Genomic DNA, 19,777 nt, shown 5'->3' on the forward strand with positions numbered 1-19,777 from the left:
AGTGATCACTGCCCCAGCTATGGTGGAGTTATGTTACACCTGTTACCTCACGTGCTTGTCACGAATTGTCACAAGGACCACAGTATGAATGAGGCCTATCTTAGGACATTCCGCACTCAAAGCACACATATTACGTAACTAGCAGTATACCCGTGCTTACGCACGGTTGCTTCATCGGTGATTTCGAGTAAGTAATAGCGTACTTAGTGGGCAGCAACGGCAGCAGCTCCTACCGCATCCGACCTGCGGTCAGTCGCTTCGGAGCTCCCGTCCACATAGTGACATAACTACAGAAGAACTAAACACCAATGATAGATAGAATAACAGCGAGCACGAAGCACGCAGTGCCTCGTACTCGCGGTCCAAAATGTAGAATGACCACTGCTCTTCACACCTATCACAGTAGCAGAGCGATCGCACCCGGACACCGCCTCATTAATTCTTGCATGCGACTGCTGTCGCGGTGGACTGCCGGAGTAGCAAGCGAGAGGAGCAAACGACAGAGCAACGCGCTCGAGAATGTAAGCACAATCGCAGATGGACCTGAATATCATACACCCCAAACTTGAAGCTACCCTTTCAGCTCTGGGATGCATGATGTCGTTGGTCTGCTCTCAGATGTAACGACATTAGCAGTATATCCATGCTTGCGTACGGTTGCTTCACTATTGATTCCGAATATAACAGTGTACCTGGTGGGCCTTATGACTCAGGGATGCAGATGCTGCAGGAGTTGGGAGAGCACAAGAGGATACATTTTCTGAGATACATTGAAATAATTGCAAGAAGAATATGATAACGCGCAAATCGAAAGAGCGAGAAACGGGCGGCAGAAGCCGTGTCCAAAACGGTATATAGGCTGGAAAAGGAAACCATGCTTATTTATAATACAAGATGGTTTTCAGTATTCAACCTATAGTTAAATTGGCTCTCCATGCTCACACATAAAAAGTACGGCAAGGTGCATCTGCATCTCATCTGTCTCTCTAGCTACTTAGTTTATCACAGCATTCCGGTGTGCAAACATCTCACACGACATATGGAGGTACCCTAGTTGTCATTACGGCAGAGTGCATACGTTGAAAACATCTGCGCAAGTCTTCATTCTCCATGTATGCATGATTCAGCGGCACATTGTATAAGTACTGCCATAACTTTATCCTTCCAGTGACCTATTGTCGTCATGAGCCTTTCCATCGCGGTTAGTCTACTCATTTGCATTTGAGTCCTAATCCCATCTAACGACTGCGTTGTAGCCTAATCACACAACTGTGCTGGTTATAGGAGGCGAGCTTGCTGAAAGCTATGCGGCCACCGTGCTGGCTCATGACGGCATCCATGTAGTTTTATTGGAAGCTGTGAAGCACCCCAGGTTAAATTTTCGATAACGGTCCGCATGCCTAAACTCACACCGAATATCAGGCATCATGTCGGGAAAAGTTTGCTTCCATCAATGAGGCACTACCTGCACTTCGTCGGTCTTGAGGAGAACTTCGAGTAGGGTGTTCACTGATAACTCGCAAAGACCTGCGTGGAGTCGCTTGTGACCTACATAGATCCCGGAAGACCTTTGTCTGCGCTGTGGAAGAACAAGCAGGGCTTGTTGGGAAGCATATTACATGTCAGACTAGGTTCAAGACAAGAGTCAATAATATTACGTCGAGATGGATGCTGAATTTTGGGTTATTTTATGGCGGTTCCAAGTACATATCGACATATGCACCACGAAGATGTTTGTACAATTGTCACTGACGCTGACGAGAAGACTTTTGAGCAGACTTTTGAGTTCTTCAGACCAGGTACTTGGTTTCAGCTTACCGTAATAATATGCTGATGGTTAGGCTAGTGTGTGCACTGGGGAAACAGACACCGACGCAAAGCTATCTGAACAGGCTATGGAAAACATGATCGAATTTACCCGACATCTTTTTGCTCTAATAGAGCACGAGCAAGAGAAATACGTGTTGCGCTAGAGCTACTCGTGGTACAAGGCCCTCTAATATGTCTAGAAGAATTAGCGGACGTTCTCAATACTGACCACGGCGATGCGAAAACGGTCCTCAAGAAATTTGATGGGCTCAAGATCGAAAAGGCGGATACTAGCGCAGAGAACTTCACGTGGGACGCCGTGAGCAGCTACGTTGTACGATTGGAAAGAGGCCAACTTGAGTTGGTCAAGGCATAAATTGTATTCGGAGTGTCCACGGTTGTCATTTGTACCTACAATATCGGCGTGATTATAGTAAGCAATATCACAATAAATTTGAAAGTGGGTATACCGATTTGCCATGTACAGCTTCTAATCAGCTGTTGAAGACGACCTTTGATCAAAAGGTGAACGTTTGATATCTGTTCGTTCTCTTCAAAGAGTTCAGATACTTTAAGGTCTGCGTTGGAGCACCTACGGCCAGTGTCTTGTATACAGCTGACTTAAATAAGCTCATTGAAACCACTACGGCGGTACTGAGAGTAAGTGTTACTAGCCTGGCCTATGCTGTGTGGCACTGCAGAAGGTGACCTCATGCACAACAGGTTGACCCCGGCTCACAAGAACGTTCCGAATCCAGCAGACTGTCTTCAGCTTTGAACTGGGTCCCCAGTTCCAAGTTGGCCTCGCCTGCAGCTTTCAAAGTCCACCTTCAGCCTTCGGAAAACTTGTCCAAAATTTGATGACAATAGTCTACCTCGTCAGATACTATTACGAGTATGCATGATTTCTCGTTGCGTTCGGGTTCGAGGTGGGCGTGGCCCAGGCTGAGGGGAGCGCCGGAAGGCAGGGTGCCGGAATACGTTGGCTCGGTTCTTTCCGGATCAAGCAGCCGTGCCATACCGCGGAAATTTCGCCGGAGACGCGTTCGCTCTCGCTTTGACAGCTCACTCACCTCTTGACCATCGACTACTACCTCCTCCGCTGAGGAGCAGCCTCTAGATTTTATTCTACCCTTCACGACCCCCTAGATAATTCAGAATGGCTCACCTCGCTCCTACCGGGAAGTGGGATGCTCGGTGAGTTCGTGCGTTCTGTCTATGCAACGCTCTTTTGTTTATCCTTGGTGGCCAGCTACCTTGGCCCCGTCCCTCATGATGCTTCGTACTACGTCAAGTGTATGGTTGGTGGTGCCCTTGCTTGTGGTACTACCCACGCTGGCATCACTCCCCTAGATGTTACAAAGTGCAACATGCAGGTGCGCTTACCCGTCTCTAGCGCCCCACACTTGGAACTCATCGTCTCTCGAAGGTTAACCCTGGAAAGTACAATGGACTTGTATCCGGCATCAGGCTCATCGCGGCTGAGGAGGGCAGCAAGGGTCTGTGGAAGGGATTCGGACCCACCCTCGTTGGGTACTCGTTGCAAGGCATGTTCAAGTATGGCCTCTACGAAGTCTTCAAGGATACCTATATGAACCTGGCCGGCGAGGAGGCGTCAAGCAAATACAAAGGCGCGATCTGGCTTGCCGGTTCGGCATCGGCTGAGGTGTTCGCTGACATTGCGCTGTGCCCGCTCGAGATGACGAAAGTCAAGATTCAGACAAGTCCGGCTGGCACCTTCCCCGTCCCGATGTTCGCGGCGCTCAGAGAGATGAGCGCTCTCAAGGCAGACACTCGGTACCCTTTCGGATCCCTCGTTCCGCTCTGGTCGCGTCAGATCCCGTACACGATGGCCAAGTTCTTCTTCTTCGAGTATATTGTCGAGCAGTTCTACAACCGCGTATTCACCGCGCCAAAAGACACGTACGGCAAACCCACGCAGCTGGGTATCACATTCGCGTCCGGGTACCTCGCCGGCGTGATTTGCGCCGTTGTCTCACATCCCGCCGACTCGCTCGTATCGCAGATGGGTAAGCCGTCGAACAAGGGAAAGGGCCTTGGGCAGATCGCATCTGAGGTCGGAATGGTATCGCTCGCTACCAAAGGTCTCGGTACTAGGGTGCTTATGATTGGTACTCTAACTGGTCAGTCTGCTCCAACTTATTTGAAGAAGTGGCGCTAATTGACCTTATACAGGCTTCCAATGGTGGATCTATGACTCATTCAAGACCGCGATGGGTCTCGGCACCACTGGTGGCAAGTAGATGGCATTAGTTGCATGTCACCGTAAGATTTCTGTTCGCATTGTCGATAGTAAACACTGACCTATCTTGTGTTAGCCGAGGCAGTCGTGCTATGGTGACGATTCGTTAGTCACAGCGTCGTGCAGTGGGCACATGCCGGTGTGATAATACTATTCGCTTATCTCGTAGCTTGTTTGTTGCTACTTAACACCTGATAGAATATTGTGAACATACCCATCACATGCTTGATTGTAACCGGAGGAACTCGGCTTTTTGCTATATCGGCGTTGGCAGTGTTTAGAGAAGAAACGCCTTCATGAACCGGCGCTGGCTAGGGATCTTTTGAGGCCAAATCGCGCGGTTACTTCTAACGTTATGGTGGCTGTGTATTGCAGAGCACGCTATGAGCTGAAGTCATTCGGCAGCTATGCTGAAAATGGCGTCGTCGATGTCTTCTTAGGCGTACTAAATACTGGTGGGCGAGCTCGCTGGGAAGGTAAAGGTGCGTGATGAGTGGGCAGTTTTGCAGGGATCATATTGTTCGCGAGACCTGCGGCAGACGTTGCCGTCGCCCTGCCAGCAGTAGCCATAGCTGAAGTTGTTGGGGTCGCTAGACTAGCATTTAGGGGGTGCAATGAAAGCCTGAGTATCGCGCAGCGAGACGAGCGTACCATACCAGGCATATCCAATTTGTCCGCTTCTGTCAGATTTCAATTTTGACGGAACGTGTATTTGAGCGGTGACTAATATATTATGGAACTTAGGCCACACCGTGTCAGTGGGTCCCTTTAGAATGAAGTTCTTCTCAATGATGTTCATAGCAAGAGCTCATTCATATCTTCAGTGACAAGGCCCATAAAACCACTAGGTGCTTGTGTTCATGAGAATATGAGACAATGTGTCGCCCGAGCCTTTTGCCAGGTTGCTACTGAATACTTTTTGCGAGTCACAGAATTATGAGCCTGTTGTCACTGTACCACAGCTTAATACGGACCGCGACTAAGCACGTCTTTAGGCTCGATGAAATGCTCATTGTGTTTCTAGGAGATCTACGAACTTCCTTACGCAGCGCCAAGCACGGTTCGATGCGATCCGATGAGTGAAGAGCAGCCAGCGTCACGCTCCTTATAGAGGGGAAATCTTATCGGGGCGGGATGACGAAGCAAGCATCCCTCTACTCCGTAGGACATACCTCGATGGAGCTAAAGCATACTTGGTATGAGATATGAATTATACCCTGACATTGACCATCAATTTTTGCAACTCCCTGCTACCGGTTGGTGAGAGGTACACCATGTGGCCGGGGGAAATTTGTGAACGCAAGAGGCTGACGAGAGAAGTCTGTACACCGCAGGCGCTACCGCAATAGAGTTGCAGGGTCAAATACTGGTCGAAAGAGATGCGATTCTAAACCTCACTGTCGCCGATGCACATATCATCTCATCGTACTCGAAGGTATCGGAACCGCCGCTAGTTCCTTGGGTCGTGCTTTCGGGGATCGGCCCTTTTGTCCACAAACTTGCGAGGGTCTTACAATCACCAGATTGACTTTCTTTGCAAGGCCTGAATAATAACGCGTTTCAAGGGAAGGCAGGAGTCGGCATTCTCTCGCGTTCCATTGCGACACAAGCGACACAATTTATGCCTAGAAATCATTACTTTCCAATTTGGTACAGAATCGCGAGAACGCACCTAAATCTGCAGCCTTCATTGCGGCCATACCTGCAAGATGGTGTATTGAGGTCCGACACCCTTCTGCTCGCCAGGTGATGTCCAGAACCTCTGTCACAACTCAGATCATGTGGGTATTCACACCATGTACTCACTGTCTAGATAGAGCTCGGTCTTCATGGGCAACAAAGGGCAACACAAAAATTTTCTCCAGGCTTAAACAAGTAGTGAAGGGAGAGGAAGCCTCGGTTTGCTGCTGCATGTAAACTCATGGAAGGGGCAGCATGTATCGTTAGCACTGAAGTAACCACAATTCAAATAATAGTTGTCCTAGCGACGTCGACAAATGACTATGATTCTCGAGAAAGTCTGAATCTTCTGCATTCTGCAAGTATAGGACGCAGTCTGCCGGCCGACAAGCACACCTCAAATATGTGATGGGCTTCATGCTATACGGACAAACTTGTTGGTCACAACTGACGAGTTTTGGTATTAACGCATAACATGTTGTATCAGTCTCTAGCAGTGACGGTGGCTGCACGATGAAAAACGTCTGTAGCTGTTTTTCGATCTCTAATCTGCCAATCCCGACAGCGCAGAACGGCTGGGGATGAGACTAGCCTTCACACCAAAGGGTGATCGAGTTCGCTCATTTTATAGCGTGGGTACAAACGACTAGGTACGCTCAGAAGACTATCTATGCCTTGACTAAACCCAGCTTTCCTCTCTCTAGTTGAACAACGTAGCCATTCACCGCATCCCACGTGAAACTGTCTGGACTAGTATCGGCCCGTTCGATTTTGAGTGCATTTAGTTTTTTGAGAACGGCTTTCGCGTCACCATGATCGGTATCAAGGACCTTCTCCAACTCCTCCGAACCTATCAGTGGGCCCGACACTGAAAGCAGCTCGGGTGAAACCGTCTCGAACACATATTGCTCCTGCTCATGAGTTGTCGGTATGAAAAGACTCCGAGTAAATTCGATTAAGGTCTCCATTGTGCGCTCGGATAGCTTAGCCTCCGTGTCCGTCTCCCCAATATATACTGGATTTCAAGTCAGTCATTTCGACGACGGATAGCTTTTGTCGAGTACCTGGTCTGAAAAACTCGAAGGCTTGCTCGAACGTCTTGTCGTCAATATCAGTGACGACCGCACGAACGCCTTCGTGGTGCATTTGTCGGTATGCACTCAGGACAACCATTAGAAACCTGGTGAATAAATAAGCATATAGTGTGACGTGAAGTTGTCGGCCCTCTTCTCTTTACCTAGTCTGACAGATCCCAATCTTTGCGTCGTGCCAGGCTTGCGCCTCTACTTCTGTCACCTGGCCTTTGCGCACGCCGAGAATTGTACACGCAGCGGACAACGCTCCCGTCAGCGCAATGTGAACGCCGGAAGAAAACAACGGATCAATGAAAGCTAACCAGAATTAAGCACTAAATGGTAGTCCATTGATCATAAAAGACTTACCCGCAGCGTCTCCGATGATTCTAAAGTGGTCACCGGAATATGCGGTGGCATGATAACTGTAGTCCGACGTGGATCGAGTGCTGCCCTCAATGAACTCTCCTTTCTCCCCGATGAAGGTCTGGACACCAGGACATAATTTCAGTTGTTCCATGTAGTGATCCACGAGACCGCCTTTACACTGCGCCTTCTTCTTGTTGGACGTCTCCTGGTGCATGACAATTCCGATGGAGGTTATACCTTGAGGGAGAGGGATTACCCACGCCCATCCGGATCGGTCTGTGCTTGCCGGTCAATTCAGTATTTCGATATCTTAAAGCTGAAAACATGCCTTCCAAGACCTCGAACCAAGGAGCTACTTCCCCACGACGGCTCTCCTTGTAGCGAGTGACGCCCTTCCAATATCCATACACCGCGACGTTCTTGAGCCCTTCGCGAATGAGACGATTCTTCAAGTACTTGGTACTCATCAATCCCTGCCTCCCCGAAGCATCGACGAGCCATTCGAACTTAATGGATCCTGATCCGCCTTGCTTATTTTTCCAAAATGCAGATATTGGTCTCCCGGAATCCGTGCCGCCTTCGAAAATCAATGATTCAACACGTGTCTCTTCGAACACTTTGACACCCTGTTCCACAGCATGGTCAAGCATAAGCTTGTCCATATCCTCCCGCAGCTGTCGTCGCAATAATGTTAGTATTCATTGCAACATGGTATAGCTAAGCAGAAACTCACAACATTCCATGTAGTTCTGCTCGGGCCTAGGTGGTAAAAGTCCGCATCTAAAGGAAGACATTCAACGTAGCACATAGATGGCATCTAATAAAGCATATTTGGAACCGGAAACGTACAATTTTCCGGCTGAGACTGGACGAGTTTGAAGGCAGCACCGGGCTGGTGGGATATCCTCAGCATATTAACATAAACTAGCACGATATCAGCATACTTTGTGGACAAATCCCTGCTCATCGAATTTCGCCTCGAGATCTATGAATCGTAGGTAATGCCTCATTGAAGGAAGTAAACTCTCTCCGACATGGTGCCTATCCCCACTGTTAGCCACCACACGTAGGCTTTTGTCGATGAACATGCCTCGGATGTTTCGCCGCTTCCAACAGAACAACGTTAATTCCTTCACGAGCCAGTGTAGTGGCCGCGTAACTTCCAGAGGGTCCTCCTCCAACGACCAAAACCGTTGTGTTATCAGGCTATGGAGAATAATCGAGTTGAATTATATCACCAACAAAAGCTATGAACATACTGGAGAAGTGATGTCGCTCATGACAGGATAGTCCTTGGGAGATGAGGTGCTGTGTTGTGTTTGAGTAACACGGGAACGGACGTATCACAGTCGATTTCGAAGGCCAAATTTATATAGTCTAGTGGAATCATTCAAAAATGACAGAATCAGATACTCCATCTGTTCTTTTAGTGAAATTGACGCTTACCTGGGATGTGAAAGCAGTACCGCAGCAAATGCACATCTATTACATACTTGGTCTATCAAACCTATCCCATCTATCTGGATTAAACCTTGTTGGACAAGGATGTGATGCGACGCTATTTCGCGCGTGCGAGTTGCACGGCTGTGTGAGTCACTCGCCACAGTGATGTTCGGATCTCAGGGCGACTGGGACGGTGATTGAGGGCCAAGCCGACCAACGCGGTGCTAGGCACACCTTCCAGGGAAAATTTACAACCTATTCCTATCCGCTTCTGGATAACACAAAGATGCAGATATTTGGAGTCTGAGAGACGAGCATCGGGTCCCGTCCCAACTGGTTCCTGGAACAGTCGAGACGTTACTTCAACTTGAAGCTTCGACTGGGAATGTCGGGGATAAAACGCGTTCCTAGCCCGTGTCTTTGACACGGGATAGCAACGAGAACACAGTAGAAGATGTTGTGCGATAGCAAATGCTCACTCCATACGTATTCGAAATCTCATGAGGTTCATGATCAACTTGAGATTGCATCCGCGAATAATACGTTGCAAATTGTAGCGGAGACCATGATCGAGAGAAGCGACTGGCAATTTAATGATATTTGCCTCAGTGGGAATTGATAGTTGTTGCCACCAGTACAGCACTAACATCGATTTGAATTTATAAATTAGTGGCGCTTGCGAACAGCTTATGACGCTAGCGCCGGGTGTTGAACGTTCATCAATCATCGTTCCCAAGAACCGTTCAATACCAACCACTTCACCCGTCTGAAATCATGACGATATATAGTACAGACTAGCTACAATCACCTACACGTTGAAATACAAGCCCAGGGGTCATAGCTAACCTACTGTCCGATCTAAGCCACACAACAAGTCGCTAAAAAGACTAATGAGCTGAAGAACTCTGCGCTAGAAGCACCTTCGCCTGTGGTGAGCGTGGTTTGAAGGACGCCTTGACGTCCTTCGGAAAGCTGCAGGTATCCATATGAGCACCGATCTTCAAATATAAAACAGAAATGTGTAGACAGACCATATAGTTCCGGACGTGTACGCTACTTCCGGAATTACAGGTTTGCCCTGGGAATCTTTAATTGGCACGATCTCACATGTCGCTAGCATTGTTGTGACAATGGCGAAGATAGAGCCTTGCGCAAAGTACATGCCGGGACACGCCCGCCGCCCGAAACCAAACACGAGGTCTGTGACCTTCTGCATTTCCACGTCCGAGCTGTTGTACCGCTCTGGTATGAACTTTTCCGGGTGCTCGTATACACGGGCATCATGTAACATATGCCTATGAATGCGAATGTTTAGAAGTGATACAGCTGTGCTTGAGAGACTTAGTGGAGACTCACCATACATTTGGCATAACCAAGGAACCCTTCGGAAGGTGGATGCCATTGTACACGTCGTCCTCGGTCAGCGCATGCGGAAGGCCTGTTTATTTCAAATTCCATGAATCGCATGCACTGAATGTCGGAATGTGAAGGCTGCTTACAAAGAGGGATTACGGGTGCCCAGCGGTGAACTTCCGTAATGAGACTGCGGATATAGGGCAACGATTGCCTGTCTGTTATCGATGGCAGCCGGGTGGTGCCAATGACAGAGTCTAGTTCTGCCTGGGCTTTAGCTTGTATCTCCGGGTACCGCAACATCGCAACTATGAATGATAACACAGTAGACATATTCTAATTATATCGAAGGAAAATTCGATTTGAAACTGAATACTGTCAAGGAAGTAGCACGCACGGTATCAAGTCCACCACCAAGCATAGCGGAACCTGCCCAAACGAGAGAAAATTCTTCTTCCTTTGAAAGCTGGCCGCCTGCTCGGGAGAGCGCAGTCGCGCACATGTTTGGCGTATGCGCCGCACCTTTTGGCTGGAACGTAATAAGCCACATTCGACAGTGCATCTATAGAGATAGCCCTACTAACCACATTTTCTTTCGCCCAAAGGTAGGGTGTCCATGATGCATCCGTCATGATCTTACGCCATTCCTTGGCCGTTTTGAGAAATCCGGTACCCGGCATCCATTCAGGGAGATATCGGACTTGAAAAACAAACATAAACATACTAGAATAATCAGAATCAAATGGCTTACGTTGGGGGATGAAATCGACTAAAAATGCGCCAGGTACAGAGGCTTGACCAAACTTCTCCATTGCCAAAAGGGGTAATGTGTAGAATGGGTCGTTTTTCGACTTTACTTCGTAGCCAAAATTGGCATCAATAATGATTGATGCAATCCTCCTATTCGCGATGTGAGCAGAACAAAGAAATGGTCGACGAAGGGAAAACACAGACATTTTTATCTCGTCGACTAGAGAGCTAGAGTCGTTCATTACGCTCTCTACGAGCTTGCGCGCCTGTGCTTCCTGCAGGTTGTAGTACCGCGGAACGGTCGCTTGGTTATAATCTTGATTCGCGATTTTGCGCTGTCTCCTCCACTCTTCACCATATGGCTGGAGTACGAATCCTTGACTGAATCCTACACTGGCAACAGAGGTACGTATGAGGAGTTCATGAGGACGGGCCGGAATACTTACAGATCGCACGCCATAACCTATTAGAGATATGGATTCAATGACATGTGCGGGAAATAACGCGCAAATGCACTTGCCATGTGAGGGCGGTTCGAGTATATGGAGGATCGCTTATCCAACAGATCCTTGGCAACTTCGGCTGAGCTCAAGAGTATAATAGGCTGTCCAAGCACTTCAACATGTATGATATCACCTTGGCATGCGCTCAGATGGTCAGGAAAACCGACCAGGATTACAAGTGTGAAACTCACCATAGATATCAGCCCACTTGGAATAAGTCTCCCAGGGGTTCTCCATGGGTAACTGGAGAACATTTCCGAGGACAGGCCAGAGCGTTGGACCGGGAGCGAGGGATCGTGCCTTCCGACTTCGAACGATTGAGCTGACAAGCACATGGACGACTCCAAACGTAAGGCCGGTGACTATGATGTTCATTCGCAGTGTAGAACGGGCTACTGCTGCAAGGGCCAACGCGGACGAGATGGGAAGAACGTCTTCAGTCTTCATGTTGGCGATGCTTGAGACTAGGAGGGAAACCACGGACGCGTACTGAGGCGAGCGGGCGAGGCAAAGTGGACAGGGAAGGGAGAGTCGTCTCAAAGAGGGATAAAGTTTAAGTATTGATAGGGGGATGTTGGGAGAGACATCGCAGTCGAACAAGTTGACGGCATCGACATGGCTGAACCGGCGAGGCGCACTACATTCCTCGGGAATTCTCCAAGCGCCAGGACCAGCCAATCAGAACACCGCGAGTGCCTGTAGTGCACTTGCATTCAGGAGATGGCGCGCGTGCTCCTTCCAAGGTGGGTAGGTGGGAATGACTCTCATGGGAGAACGGGCGCATCTGCCAATCCGTTCTCCCCGAGTCGTGCGGCAAGATCCTGGCTGGGTGCCAATAGAGTAGTCTTCACGACGGGTGGTTCTAGGTATATGCAAGATGATTGATGCGCATCCTCTCCCCGTCTCCTGCCCCTCGTTGCAACAGACAACTTGAAGTGATTCACAGACGAAGAAACTCTTCCGACTACATCAAGTGGCACGAGCGAGCTTACAAATTAAGCCAGGTCACTCCATAAGGTCAATGCGAAGACAGCATGCCACTGCAATGACTCGCCTTCTTCGAATTAACAGCAAACACACACTGGGGTCCACGGGGTACTACATTTCGGCATCCCAATTGAGTGAGAAGTCCTTTGAGTACAGCTTCCATCGTGTCCGAGAACCACGCAAGTTTAGCGGAAGCTGCGGACGAGAATGTGACTGACATAGATAGACACATATCAATCAAACCGTCTGTGAAGATACAAACAAGCCACCAATTACAAGCATAAGATCATATTTCCAGTGGAAGCCCTATGAGAACACTCAGAAAATATTTGAAAGTTTATCCATCGAAACTACAAAAAAAAGCAAACTTTGTTTCGATCGTGACAGTCGTGACTGAATTTCCGCACCTGATGTATTTTTTTGTTTAGCTACATAGGGCTCGGCGCGAACAATAAAGAGATCCCCAAAGCGGGCACAATCGGAGACTGAAAGTGACCCGGACCTTGGAATCATGATGTCCGACAGCGACTGTCTTGTCTAGCTGATATCCGAACGCTGCGCGAGTCGCGTGTGGATCATCCCTGTGCAAACAGAAAATGTTCGACTCTCGGCTGGCAATCATGTAAACGATCAGGGGCTGTAGGGCCAAAAACATATATATATTGCGTTCTGGATTTGATCTAAAGGAGAACAAAGCGGAGATCTAACTGAAGGTCAGCAAGCATGGGGGACTAAGTACTGCAAGCAGCCACACCACTGTGTCATGTTCTTGATCAATCTTCCTCTCCACCTATGGCCCAACAATCAAGGGTGCAGAAGGAGTTGAGATCATCTCACAAACAGGATGACATGAGTGTGCACTCGCATGCAGTAGCGGGCCAGCTGGCAATCCAGACTTGACAAGTGGACAAGGAAGAGATATGTGGCGGCCGGGTGAGTCTAGACGTTCGAGCTTTGGATCCAAACTCATGCACTTAGAACTTGCGTAGACATCTGTCAATTTGAGCAAGCTAAAATTAGCCTTCATTAACATAAATGGGCTTCCCCGCTGTCCTCTGGGTATACTGATGCCAACGGGTTGAAGGAGACATCCTGGGTACGCATCAACAATCATGCTGCAGTCTGCAGTGTTGGATGTGAAATAGGATGATCTGATGTTACATATCTTATGGATGCACGTCTATGTGAGCTTCATCTCAACATTTGATCCCTAATGACAGCTCTTGCACAGATCTGGAGCGCGCGCACAATACGATGCGGTGGCTCTACGCGTTGAATTCTGGGCAGTAGTCTCCGCTGGATCAAACTCATGATGAAAATCAGGCAACGTCATTGCCGTGCAGTCAGGTGAAGCCGAACATCGCATTCATCTCGCTTGATTTTTTCGAACCATCAGTGTTCGGAGTGTATAAAAGCGCCCAGATCTATTGAGCAAGGCATAGCGTCACTCCTTATGCCGTCTCGCGTGTGAATTCTCCCGCGAACATTGAAATCCAATAGATCTGACTACGAGAACATTTCGTCAAACATAATTAATCGAATCGCATTCCTCACCACGCACAACAACATATGATAAGCTAACCCAGATTCACTCAGAAAAGCTGCCAATATCCTGGACCTCCCCCGTGTCAATTTTGTAATCTTTCCCGTGCTCCACCTCAGTCGTCTTCATAATCCGGATGGTGTTGATACCTGTGTCGACCGTGTACGCCGTCGTCGTCTCAGACCCTGTGCGAGAACTCTGCGCGCCTTGCCTGGGGAAAGAAAGAGGGATGGAATGGCTGTAATCCCCCTGCATATCATGGACCCTCCCTACTGACCCGACGGAGAATCGAGCATTGCGGTATATGTAGCACGCCACTGCGTTCATTAGGATGACGCCGGGGATAGTAAAATACGTCCGATACGCCAATGACAGCGATGTGATGTAGAAGAGGATGATGAGAGGCAGGTCACACGCTATTTTGACCCTGTGTGCATCTCGTCAGGCTCGACACACAAATACAGTATATGAATGGGGAGGGAACGCACACATAATACAGCTGTCCATCACGCAGGAGCGCCTTCGAGATGGGCTGGAGGTAGTCGCCGAACAGAAACGACCGCATGCGTTTTGTCGGAGGTAGGTCAATGTATGCGTTGCGCATGAGCCGTCCAGAGATTCCGAAGAAGACGACAGCATCGTGGATGAGCACCATGATCTCGATCACGCCGCCCCAGTTGTACATCTGCTCGGTCCAGCAGTATTCCGTTGGCCCAATCGTGCCCCCTGTTGAGGACGCGATGAGCGCCGCAGAGCCTCCCACGACGCCGAGCCACACGGTCAGGTACCCCGCCATTACGTAGCGGTTCCGGTTGAACACGGCCGCAACGCGGAAGTAGAAGAGGAAGCAGGTGCTGGAGACGGACAGTCCCATGAATGTCGTGTCGACCTTTTGCAAGGCCCTACAGTGGCCTGTCGCTGCAGCTGTGGAACGTTACAGTCAAAATATCATACTTTGCAAAGTTGGTGATACACACTTTCGAATATGACACTGACGAGCACATAAGCGAGTGTGGATATCCTGTGTGCAGGCTCGATGAGTGACCGAAATCTGCGCAGAGGAAGAACATACCGAGATATATAATAAACGATGGTGGATATGTTGATTTTATGTTTGAACAAGAGGGCATGGTCGTTGGAGAGGTTACTGAGTAGCTCCCAGATCATCGCCTGTAGACAAATGAATTAAATCTGGTGTTGAGATGCGAGCGGTGTCGAGAGAATATACGCACGCCGGTCGATCCGGCAAGAATGAACTGCCCTATCTGAAACTGGCGCACCAACGATATAGGGACATAGGACAGTTCATTGAACGGATCTGGGAGCTGGCTGCAGTTAGGGCTAGACATAGACGTGAAGCGGACGGTCAGTGACAGCGTCTTTTTCGTCGAACGGAGTCTTTGTAGTGCTCACGACCGAAGCACACAACCACATGTCCTTCGACGAACCTTGCTTACATTATTATGCGACAAGTCAGTAGGGAGGTGTTCCAAATCGGAGTTGGCGCCTGCCACGGCGCATACGTGCACATATCCCATCATGTTATAATTGAGGGCGGTGCTGACAGACGGTCACACCATCAGCTAATACAATAGTGGTTTGTGCGCTTTTCTAGAGGGCAACGGTTACTGCTTGTTCGTGTAGAGTCAAACCAATGCGGACAACCTAATTCCTCTCACCTCCTGCCACAACAAAAAATGTCCATCTCCCTGCCATGGGAAGGGATTGGAAAGGTGCCGACAGAATAGAATAAACCTTTTCTACTTTCCATAATGGGCTTCTCCCCACCAAGGAAATGGTCATTTCTTTGTAGCGTGCGTATCAGCGACGCCGACGAGTCTTTTCGTGGAGTTATTGGAACTTTCCGGGGCGAGAATCCTAGTGATCATCTATACCAAAGGTAAATTTTTGTTAGCCCGTCAGCTAGCGGGGATGCCAGCACAGAACCCCTCGAACACATGAGACTACCAGTGTTGTCGACTGTCAATCAGTTCCTGGTCTCGCTAATAGATACGATAAGAAGCTGCGTGCCTGCGCTGCGGTGGGAGCCATCAGCAAATTAAATGCGATGTGCTGATACACCTGATTAGACTTGATATACACCTGGACAGATTCCTGAAATTCGGGTGATTCTGCTGAACAACCTGAACGATTTTTTTTACCACTGGCGGGCTTGTTGAAAATAGCTACCACACTGTAGAATACCAGCAATTTATGTCCTCTCGACATGTCTAGGCACCGAAAGAGTAGCTTTGGTGGGTGGGGTTGCCAGTGCCACAAGTTGCCACTTCAAGTGTTGCAGGTGTTTCAGACGTGCCACTCTGCTGATGCGGCCGCATTAGAGACCCAAGACCACGTCCAGAGGCCTAACGCACCTGGGTGATTCTCGAGCGGCGATAACACATCAGCAGAGATGCACTGGCAGGCATAAAGTGCTAGTGAGAATATGAAATCCCAATGTGTCTCGTGGGGTATCACCAGCCCATGTGACATGAGGATGCAACAAGGGAGATGCCGTAGCCAATAAAGTGGATCGATTTGGTCGATTCGCGTGTGATTCGCGCGCGCTGTGCTGTCCACTGTCCACATCCCGCGACGTCTGTGGCAATCGATGTGTAACGCCACAGGGGGTGGCATAGCTCTTCGAGGCCGCCTAGATATCTGATTATCATCCGTCCAGCACGACAGAGAAGTTGCTGTTCTGGCCCAGACTCACAGCATGCACTATGGGTTTCCAGGGGTGCCCTCAAAGTGAATGATGTAGTACATGCGCGTGCGATGGACTTGAGGTTCAACCCGTTGGGCGCGTTCGTTCTCCGAAGTACCAAAGTGTGGGGATCGTACGACAGTAGCAGTATCACCGCAATTGAGATACAAAGTGTGGCACCTTTCTGCCATTGTGTCAGCTGAAAGAGTCCAAACGTTCCACCGGCATCACATCCTCGGATCGAGCAGCAGCCCATGAGTCGGCGAAGCTGATTGCGAGTTACTTTGGGAAAAGGGTTCTATTCGCCTCAGTGTTGGGTCATTGACCCCGTCAATCGCGGTGGTTGAGTCAAGTTCTTCAAGGTCGCCAATCAAGCTTGATCCGTCAACGCGCAAGGGTGGAAATAGCTTTGTAATACTAGATGGACGTTGACTCAAGGCGCCCGTAAAAAGCGCGAGATGATCGGCCACATATTTTACAGCAAGTGGTGTGGGGCGCGCGGTGGTAGGGATCGATCATCGAGCGATATTTGCCGGGCGGCCGGGGTGATGGGCCGCTACGTGCAACAGCTCGTTGCTTGGACTGGACTGGACTACAATGCACCCATTACGGGCAACCACATACTGAGAGAGCCTCGTGTCGGGCTCCAATCCATTTAAATGACCTTCAGAGGCCAATCAATAAATGAAGTCGCGCGGAAGACATAGTACGCATTGAGAGAGTCCTAACAGCTCAGAAACAGACGGCTACACAACACCTGCCCCAGAATCGGAGACACAGCTTACACACAGCGAGACGACACTGACTACCGACTGTCTCTCGCCTTCCCTGAATCGGACGCATTAGCAGTGCCCGGAGGCGCGTTCGGATCGACTGGGCCAATCGTGTCCTTCATGAGCACGAGGAACAAGAGCATCATCGTGCCAATGAACGCGACGAGGAACCACAGGCCCGCTGCTCTCCCGGTGAACGCCTCGGGACCGCCATGCGAAATCTGCACGCTCGTTTGGATGGACGTAACAATCGCGACTCCGGTCGCGACGCCAGTCTGCAGCGCCGAGTTAAATACGGCGGAAACGATCCCAGATACGGCCGGGGGCGTGATCGCGAGCACAGCGATGCTGTCGGGCGTGCGCAGGAACTAATCAGTAAAGTGTGCGCAGATGTGAGAGGAGAGTACGTACTTGAGCGTCGCATAGAGCATCGCAGCGCCAGCGGTTCCGATGAGAAAGCCAGGGAACGCGAGCGGCCAGTAGTGCTCTTTAGAGTTGGCGAAGGGGAGTAGTATTGTACCGGCGGTGATGAGCACAAAGCCGATGAGGAGAACCCATTTCAGCCGCATCTTAGACTGCAGCGTCGCTGCGACGGGGACTGCGGGGAAGATTCCGAGGGCTATAGGCAGGCTGTGCACGCAAGACATTGTGATCAGCTAAGCGTATAGGTGCGAGAGGGGATGCCTCACAAATGCAACGCGGTAATAATCGCAGACCAGCCGTAGACGGTCTCCCAGTACCACGAGAAGAGTAGCATGATGGCTGCCCACCACATACAGGGAACCACGGAAATGGCGATGAGAATCGTGAAGTTTTCGTATTTCCACATCTTCGGCGGGCTGTGCAGAAGTCTAATGTTTTGGTGAGCGGCGGCGGGGACAAAGCACTCACAGCGCGGCATAGTCTTCCGGAAGCCTCGATTCCCAAATGAAGAAGAAAGCGAAGAGAACCGCGGAGATTATAAGAGGCGCAATTACTCGGGCGGACTTCCATCCGTCGTTGGCCCCCGAAGTGACAGCGAAAATGAAAAGAATGAGCACCGCTGCGAATAGTACAGATTAATAGGCAAGAGCTTCATCCACCAAAAGGCATATATAACTGACCCGCGAAGAGAACAACGCCAAAAAGATCGAGCCGCTTGAATTTCAGCATCTTGGAGACGCGAGATTCTGCATGCATCCCGTCGCTAGGCCGAAGTGAGTTCGGGACGAAAAGGACGATCCAAAATGCGATGAATCCAGATATGATGGCGCTGAAGTAAAATACCCAAGGCCAGGAAGTGTACGTGACCAGCAATGCGCCAATAATGAGACCCAGTGCTGCAGGTGGATTAGTGCCCTCTCGTGACGACGCGAGAATTGTGGCACAAACCGATGCCGATACCACCCATCCCGCCGAACATGGCGATTGCCTTTGCCTGTTCTGCTGGGTCAGGATACATGTGCACGATGAGGTGTAGAGCAGATGGAATCGTGAGCGCGGCACCTGGAAAACCACCACTGAACATATAGCTGCAGTTATTCAGCGCAGAGACGCCACTTACCTGCACCCATCAGTGCTCTGCAGACAATAAGCGGGATTTCGTGGCGCATGAAGCCGCCGACGAGGGAGAATACACCCATGATTACGATGCCTATGACAAACACCCATTCTACAGCAGGCACGCAGTTATTATCAAGGTGTACAGGAAGGGCGATCGGTACATACTCGCACTGTAAATATCGCTGACACGCCCGCTCTGTTTGACATTTGAGTAGGGGTATTTAGAGGTAAGAATGAAAATACGTACGATAAGGAGAAGGGCGGCGAACGTAAGTTGGTATGAACTGAGGAGCCAGACACTCTGGCTGTTTGGAATGTCCAGCTGTGCGGCGATGGGGGGTATAGCGACGAAAAGAGAGGAATTGTTGAAAGAGTCAAGGAAAAGGGCAAAGCAGAACATGGAGAGGAGAAGGGCCTTGCGGCCAGCCGGGAGCACCGCAAGCACGTCGGGGGGAGACGCCTGGCCATCGGAGCGGACGCTAAGGGAGCTATCATCCTCTTCGAGTTTTCCGGGCGTGGCGGGACTGTACGCGATGGGCGGGGGCTGAAGGGAGTCGGAGGCCATCGCGCGGCGGGGGGGCGTAAGGGGACGAACGGCAAATAGAAGAATATGAGCATGGAAATTCCACCTAAAGTCGCATATATAAGACGCGCATGGCGACAACGGCCAGTAAACCCTGGATCTTGATCGACCAGTGCCCCGCTTTGTCGTGTCGAACCGTAGGTCTGGGGGTGTTCGAGGGTCCGACAGCGCCTTCTATTTGGTGAGATCAAATGTGGTCCTGCACCTTCTCGACAGATGCGCTCGGGTGTATTGCCAGGCCCTTCGCCTCTTCTTCCGAGCTATCCCCGTCCAGTCCTCGTCGCCCATCGCCCGCCCGCTGCCACACCGTGATTGCTGCGCATTGCTGTCCTCGTGAACGCATTCACATCGACTGCAGTACCCCAAACAGGAAACGCCATTCACTGACAGCAAACAGAT

The 19,777-nt window shown here is 50.0% G+C and overlaps 5 protein-coding genes across 5 annotated transcripts; 1 reads left to right on the plus strand and 4 right to left on the minus strand.

The window, feature by feature from the left end:
• Window positions 1-2,968: 2,968 nt before the first annotated feature.
• On the plus strand, window positions 2,969-4,073 carry FIBRA_04323 (uncharacterized protein; the record flags this gene model as incomplete). Its single annotated transcript, XM_012326135.1, has 4 exons — window positions 2,969-3,006; window positions 3,062-3,185; window positions 3,239-3,953; window positions 4,006-4,073. 4 exons carry the CDS (start codon window positions 2,969-2,971, stop codon window positions 4,071-4,073), a joined length of 945 nt encoding a protein of 314 aa, XP_012181525.1.
• A 2,347-nt stretch (window positions 4,074-6,420) lies between these two features.
• Window positions 6,421-8,204, minus strand: FIBRA_04324 (uncharacterized protein; the record flags this gene model as incomplete). Its single annotated transcript, XM_012326136.1, has 8 exons — window positions 6,421-6,767; window positions 6,817-6,932; window positions 6,990-7,143; window positions 7,195-7,475; window positions 7,540-7,868; window positions 7,928-7,974; window positions 8,044-8,086; window positions 8,139-8,204. 8 exons carry the CDS (start codon window positions 8,202-8,204, stop codon window positions 6,421-6,423), a joined length of 1,383 nt encoding a protein of 460 aa, XP_012181526.1.
• A 1,320-nt stretch (window positions 8,205-9,524) lies between these two features.
• On the minus strand, window positions 9,525-11,690 carry FIBRA_04325 (uncharacterized protein; the record flags this gene model as incomplete). The annotated part of the gene is made up of 10 exons (XM_012326137.1): window positions 9,525-9,609; window positions 9,669-9,932; window positions 9,994-10,075; window positions 10,137-10,326; window positions 10,388-10,519; window positions 10,575-10,690; window positions 10,742-10,890; window positions 10,945-11,203; window positions 11,257-11,376; window positions 11,435-11,690. The coding sequence occupies 10 exons, from the start codon at window positions 11,688-11,690 to the stop codon at window positions 9,525-9,527; spliced, it is 1,653 nt and encodes a 550-aa protein (XP_012181527.1).
• Window positions 11,691-13,818: 2,128 nt separating this feature from the next.
• FIBRA_04326 (uncharacterized protein) lies at window positions 13,819-15,122 on the minus strand (the record flags this gene model as incomplete). Its single annotated transcript, XM_012326138.1, has 6 exons — window positions 13,819-13,984; window positions 14,051-14,200; window positions 14,262-14,697; window positions 14,751-14,794; window positions 14,846-14,943; window positions 15,006-15,122. 6 exons carry the CDS (start codon window positions 15,120-15,122, stop codon window positions 13,819-13,821), a joined length of 1,011 nt encoding a protein of 336 aa, XP_012181528.1.
• A 2,163-nt stretch (window positions 15,123-17,285) lies between these two features.
• FIBRA_04327 (uncharacterized protein) lies at window positions 17,286-19,360 on the minus strand (the record flags this gene model as incomplete). The annotated part of the gene is made up of 9 exons (XM_012326139.1): window positions 17,286-17,601; window positions 17,665-17,883; window positions 17,943-18,104; window positions 18,145-18,295; window positions 18,357-18,572; window positions 18,625-18,738; window positions 18,797-18,904; window positions 18,961-18,991; window positions 19,043-19,360. 9 exons carry the CDS (start codon window positions 19,358-19,360, stop codon window positions 17,286-17,288), a joined length of 1,635 nt encoding a protein of 544 aa, XP_012181529.1.
• Between the last annotated feature and the right edge of the window lie 417 nt (window positions 19,361-19,777).

The sequence above is a fragment of the Fibroporia radiculosa genome (genome assembly GCF_000313525.1).
Source record: "Fibroporia radiculosa TFFH 294 genomic supercontigs, scaffold2818, whole genome shotgun sequence".
In the NCBI taxonomy this organism is placed as follows: Eukaryota; Fungi; Basidiomycota; class Agaricomycetes; order Polyporales; family Fibroporiaceae; genus Fibroporia; species Fibroporia radiculosa.